This window comes from Micropterus salmoides, unplaced genomic scaffold (genome assembly GCF_014851395.1).
Source record: "Micropterus salmoides isolate LMB-PRFRI ecotype aquatic unplaced genomic scaffold, ASM1485139v1 Ms_hic_scaffold_18, whole genome shotgun sequence".
Classification (NCBI taxonomy): domain Eukaryota; kingdom Metazoa; phylum Chordata; class Actinopteri; order Centrarchiformes; family Centrarchidae; genus Micropterus; species Micropterus salmoides.
In genome coordinates, this window is record NW_024040928.1 from 32,254,370 (window position 1) to 32,260,146 (window position 5,777).

The 5,777-nt window shown below is 40.1% G+C and overlaps 1 protein-coding gene across 1 annotated transcript; it reads right to left on the reverse strand.

Moving 5' to 3' along the window:
• Nucleotides 1-1,297: 1,297 nt before the first annotated feature.
• Nucleotides 1,298-5,309, reverse strand: LOC119909438 (stonustoxin subunit beta-like). The gene is made up of 3 exons (XM_038727695.1): nt 5,087-5,309; nt 3,407-3,453; nt 1,298-3,178 (listed from the first exon to the last, which is right to left on the reverse strand). Coding segments are annotated over exons 1-3 (558 nt in total). The 5' UTR covers nt 5,089-5,309; the 3' UTR covers nt 1,298-2,669.
• Nucleotides 5,310-5,777: the final 468 nt, after the last annotated feature.

Sequence of the window (5,777 nt, forward strand, 5' to 3'; positions counted from 1 at the left end):
TTATCCACGTCATCACAAAGAGGGTTTAACTGTCTCTCTTCAGAAGTCCATGTTTGGGATCTTTGTGACCAGCAAATGTGTCGGCTCAAGTACATGTTCATATGTCACTGTTGATCTGACACCATGTGCAGGAATTGACCCTACGCTAAGCCCCACCCCCCCTTAGTTACTGTTGCTAAGTCTGACAAACTCTTGGCGCTGCCACAGTCTATTACTGCACTCCCCAGAGAAATGTCAAATTTGTTGGAAAAAGAGATCTCAGAAAGAAGCAGACAGTTTTGCTGTTGCATTATACATTTGAAGGTTGTATTCAGGCTGTCAAACTGACTCAGAGGGACATGAAAAAAATTAGAGATAGAAGCTAAAGCATACTACTCACACAGTACAAGTTTGACCAGATCTTAGAAAATTACAGCCAAAAAAAGCTAGAAAATGACTCTTTTTGCATTAGAGTCAATGGAGCGCAGCCACGAAATTGTTGGACCTCAGTTAGAGCGAGTCCTATGCGCTGAGATTGGCCAGCTGTGTATTTGGGGCATTAGTGAAGGGTCAATTGTACATACAAGTCACGACCATGTAACTGAGAATGTTCCAGAGGACTGATTGTTCTCTGAAATCTTTCCAAGGTTTCTTCATTCAGTGGGTGCTCAGCTTCAGGAACCAGAACTGTTCCAGTCTTCTGGCGGTACAGAACTCTTACAGTCACTGCCTGGGTCCTGAAGCTCCTTCAGATTCAGAAACACATGATGCAATATTTACATCAGTCAGGACTGGGTACTTTTAGAAATACTGTTCTATTTGTACTTTTACGATTAATACGCAAACACTACAACAAGTGTACTTTGTTTTCATCTTATTATTACAGAAGTTACTAACTCGACTTCTCCCCTTTCCGGTAGTCTTGTGCTTTCTCGTCCCTCTCCTCTCTCCTCCTATCATTTCCTGCAGTTTTTCTGGCTCTGGAGCTGTGGAGTCTGGATCTGTGGTTGCGGGTCACCTGCTGCCCCCATGTTCCTGCTCGACACCTTCTGCTACAATTATTGCTGTTTCTAGTGCTATTATTATTATAATCAATAATATTAATATAATTATCAGTACCATTATTCATTTGCTGTTTGTATTTCTGTGTGGATATTGTGTGGGCTGCCCCCTCCCCCCTCTGTATATTTTTCCTACATGTATGATTGTTCATACATTTATATTTTATATTTATATCATATTGTATAATACCTGTGTGAGCAACATTTCCATCAGTTTTCGACAGACAATAAAGTTTAACAGTTTGTTCACAAGTTCGACCTTTCTAACACATTTTTAATATTCAAACAACAGATTTATATTTGTAAAAACAAGCAGGAAGTAAACATTAAACAAATACATATATCTGTGAACATCGACTCTATTTTTGTCATTGAATCTTTACTGAAGTGATTAAGAATCACTGCGTCAGTGTGTGTGTGTGTGTTTGTCGCTGCTTCTCTTGCTCAAAAATAATACGCATAACTCCAGCTACTCTGCGATTCTACTCCTTCTGCTTCACTAAGCTGGTTTTCTATGTTACGCTACTAGTTGGATTCATTTTCTCACACTCTGCAACTTTTCCTCTGTGTGCTCTGGTTACACTACGGGATCTGCTAAACCAGTGGCTTTTTCAAGCTGCTACACTACCTTGCAGAGTGGTCAACAGGCTACTTACAAAACTTGGCTTTGTTCTGACGATCCCCAAACTGCCAACAGCTGTAATTACCACTGACAACAGGCTTGATCCTCCACAGTAGTCTCTAGTTATAGTCTGTAGTTAGTTGTGGTGTAAGCAGTAAAAAATAATTAACAGACACTGACACATGCGCAGACGTTCTGCACTCTGATCAAATTTTACAATGTGGTAACAGCGTTTACTAGTTTAGTAGTAGTATTGATCACCATTTTTATTGCATACATACTCAGAAAAGTAATAAATATTGGTAAAAAATTTCAGTTTTGTGGACTGTGGTGCTCAGACTACCAGACGAACTCAGACTCTCTGAACAGCCTCACAACACATATCACAGGAAACCACATGATAACGCAACATAAAGAAGCAGCTAAAGCCAAAGCAGATCAGATCTGTTCCAAAAAACAGATGAATTTGCAGAAAGTAATTTTGCTGGACAGGAAGCAAACACATCATAAGCCCATTGATTTTAAGTGAATTAAATTTGAGTCTTGTTGTCATACTTACTCCCAGTCTTCATCATCCTCTTAGTCTTCACTGTCCACATCACTTCGTGCTACAACTTTCTTTCCTCAACCATGCAGGTAAATTCACCCCGACCACAAACCTCTAGCCAGAACTCATATTCAAAAACTTATTCACACCAGCTGCCTAAGTGATCTATTCAGTATTTTTCAAACTAAAACAGATTTATATTTGTAAAAACATGTAGGATGTTAACAAATATAATTGTTGAACATCGACTCTGTCTTTAAAGCTTCATTAAAGTGAATGAGAAGCTCTGCGGCCATCAGCAGCAACTAGATGCTGCTCCAAGAAAACTTTATGAAAGTGAAAAGCAAAGTCAACACAGTATAAACACAAGTTCAGCGCTGAGGAGATCATTTCACCATTTCTAAGAAAACACATTTCTGATATTAAAGGCACAATCAGTGAACCAGATGTTAACATAAAGTTAACCAACATTTAAACCACAGGACTGGAAGTTGAATGTGGTGTTGAAGGTGTGGAGGTGGATCAGTGTGTCAGAGGAGACTCTGTAGAAGGACAGAGAGCCAGCAGGACAGTCCACATACACTGCTACTCTGTTAGAGGAGGAGGAGGAGGAGGAGGAGGAGAGAGGGAGGACAGTTTCTCTGTTATTGTGACAGACAGAGTAACGACAATCAGAGAAGTACAGACTCCAGGACTGATCATTTCTTCCAAACACGCCGTCATTAATGTCTCCTCTCCTTCTGATTCCTCTGTAACTCACTGATATATCAACTTTTCCTCTCCACTCGACCTCCCAGTAACAGCGACCAGTCAGACCATCTCTACACAGCAGCTGTTCCCAGAAGTCAAATCTCTCTGGATGATCAGGATATGGCTGCTCCTCTCTCACCAGCGTCACCTTCCTGTTGTTGTCAGACAGTTTGAGGTATGTGTGTGCTGTGTTTGTGTCCAGTGTGAGTTCACAGAGATCTGATGGAGAGAACGAGACACAACACAGCAGCAGTTTATCATCAGACACATCTGAAGGTTTATTCTTTGTTTGTGTGCTGATGTTGTTCATTTCTATAAAGTTTAATGATGATGCATTTAGTCAGTAATGTTTGAATGAATAAATACCACAACTATCAACTTTGTATTGAAAGAGAAACTGACTGTGTGCTGTTTTGTCATCATGAGTCAGATTGAATCCACACTTACACTTCCTCACACCAGGTTTTAACCTCTGCTCTCCACCATGGTCCACCCTGGAGGAAGAAACACAGAGTGATTTTCTATCCAACATTAAACAGATTCAACTTGTATTGTGTAATTTATGTAATTTGTGTAATTTATATGTCAGAAACTGAGGGTGCTGTATGATGTAACGACTGTAAAGCGTTTTGAGACAAATATGGGATTTTGGACTTAATAATAGATCAAATAAATAAAATTGAATTGACTTCTATCGTTTTTCCATCCTTCTCCCGCTAGACATGACAGCTGCAGAAGCTTTGAAAACAGCAATACAGGGCACTGAATTTTTTTGAATATTTTGTTTACCAGACCACAAATTAAAGAATTAGGCTGAAAAAACGATCAATGCCAGAATGGAATGTTTCTGCTCTATGTTCTGTCTACTTCTAAAACGATCTGCATACAAAAGATTGTTTCAGCACATGTTCAGAAATAATCTCCATCCATACTAAGACACCTGAAAATGTAGACAGGAAGCAGAAGATCAGAAATTTCTTTGTGAAGATTTTAAAAGTAACGAGTCAAATTCATACTGATAATATATCTACCATTGTGCTCTTATAGTCACCTTCTCTTGTATTCTACTTTCACTATACTATGTCAGGGTTTAAGTATGTCTATGAACATCAGTAGTATATAAAGCGTGTGCATGTATTCTGTGCATGCACATAATGCTCGTAACAGTCATGCGTGAGGTGTGAAGAAAAAAAAAACATTTACGATATGTCCTGTCTTGTCCTCCTAAACCATTTTGTTAGGTCATAATATAGGAGCAGATTTTGAGGTCTGTGACTGGCTTTAACAACCTATTGTATACAAAGATAGTTTTGGTCAAGTATATATCAGACAGAGAGCGAGGAACAGGAAACTGTTCGGGGTGTATCTGGACTGCTACAACGGACAGATTTTTTCTTGCAGAGCAACACCTCCATTTTCGTAGTGATCCTGTCATAATCATGAACATCACAGGTAGGATTACGATGTCTGGATTCTTATTTGAGCAGAGAACAGTTCATCTTTATACAAGAGAGAGTGATGAAATGTTTCTTTGTGAAAGTATTAGTTTGTCCCCAAAGACGTACTTCAGAAACACAGTCTGTAAATAATTGAGTGTCTCAAAAGGGGTCTACACCACTACGACCCAGAATCCTCAATTTTTTTCAGATTGTGCAAGGACGATTCTGTCATTCAAAATGCCCGGAAGGGGACCCCTGAACGGGACCCCTGAACGGCATAAAAGCTACCACATCACTCAGAATGGGAGACATGGTTCAGCACTGGTTGGGTGGACCAGTGGGAAGATTGGGATAGAATCCCTTAAGTCTTTTCACATATTGATAAATTATTCAAATGGTATAAGCCATACATTAGCTATGTAGGGATCAAAAGAAAACTTTTCGTCCCTAAGGATAATGAACAAGATAAACATCAACCAACAGACAATGAGCATGCCAAAGAAGTCACTGAACCCCCTGTTGCCAACATATTTGCCTCACTTGCTTTAAAACAGTCTCAGAAGAGCCTTAAGACATTAATGATGCTATGTTGTGAATCTTTTTTCGGATAACGGTGTGTTCTTGGCGTGCCAACAAATTTCTTTGGGAAGTTGTTGTAACTTGTAGCCTGTGCATGCTCATATCTCACATTTGATAAGAGTCACGCCCCGAACACGTCTTCAGGTTAAAATTCACTCATCCTCATAGCACCACCTGCTGGAATAAGGAAGTGTCCCTTCAAAGATGCAGCCCCTGCGCATTGAATCTCCAAGATGCACAAACCTTTTGTGGTACATGTATCATCCCAAGACGCACAAAAAAAATCCTCTTGGAGCCATGCCTGAAATCAGACAGGAAGTCAGCCATTTTGATTTTAATGTGCAATTACCTCCTGGTTCCACAGGAGAGGAGCTTTTTTTACGACGGCTGACGTTGCTGACGTATTGCGGTAAGCGTGTCGACTCATTTCCGTTTCCGGTGCTTGTGTGTTGGTACCGTGTTGTGCTGCTCTCGCTAAATAACAGTTACATTTGTTTGATTACAGCAGCCAACTGTCCACTAAACACTTATTCTTACAGTAATTTTGCCTAAGCACTCACAGTTCTTTCCATCTTTTAGTGACTGCTGTTCAATCTCATAGTTGTTCTAAAGTTTTGGTAGCTGACGCTACAGTACTTTAGCTTAGCCGTTAGCGACTTTAGCTTAGCAGCTAGCGATGGCTTCTCCTTCTCCCTCTCTCTCTCCTACTTTCTCCTGCTCGGTGTGTCAGATGTTCAGTTACTCCTCTGCCTCCTTTAGCGGTAATGGTACATGTAATAAGTGTAGTTTATTTATAGACA

Bases quoted from the DNA above. Each gene is read 5' to 3' on its own strand.
- LOC119909438 (XM_038727695.1), bottom strand. The intron at 3,179-3,406 runs GTAAGTGTGGAT...TCTCTCCATCAG, and splicing joins AAAACCTGGTGTGAGGAAGT to ATCTCTGTGAACTCACACTG.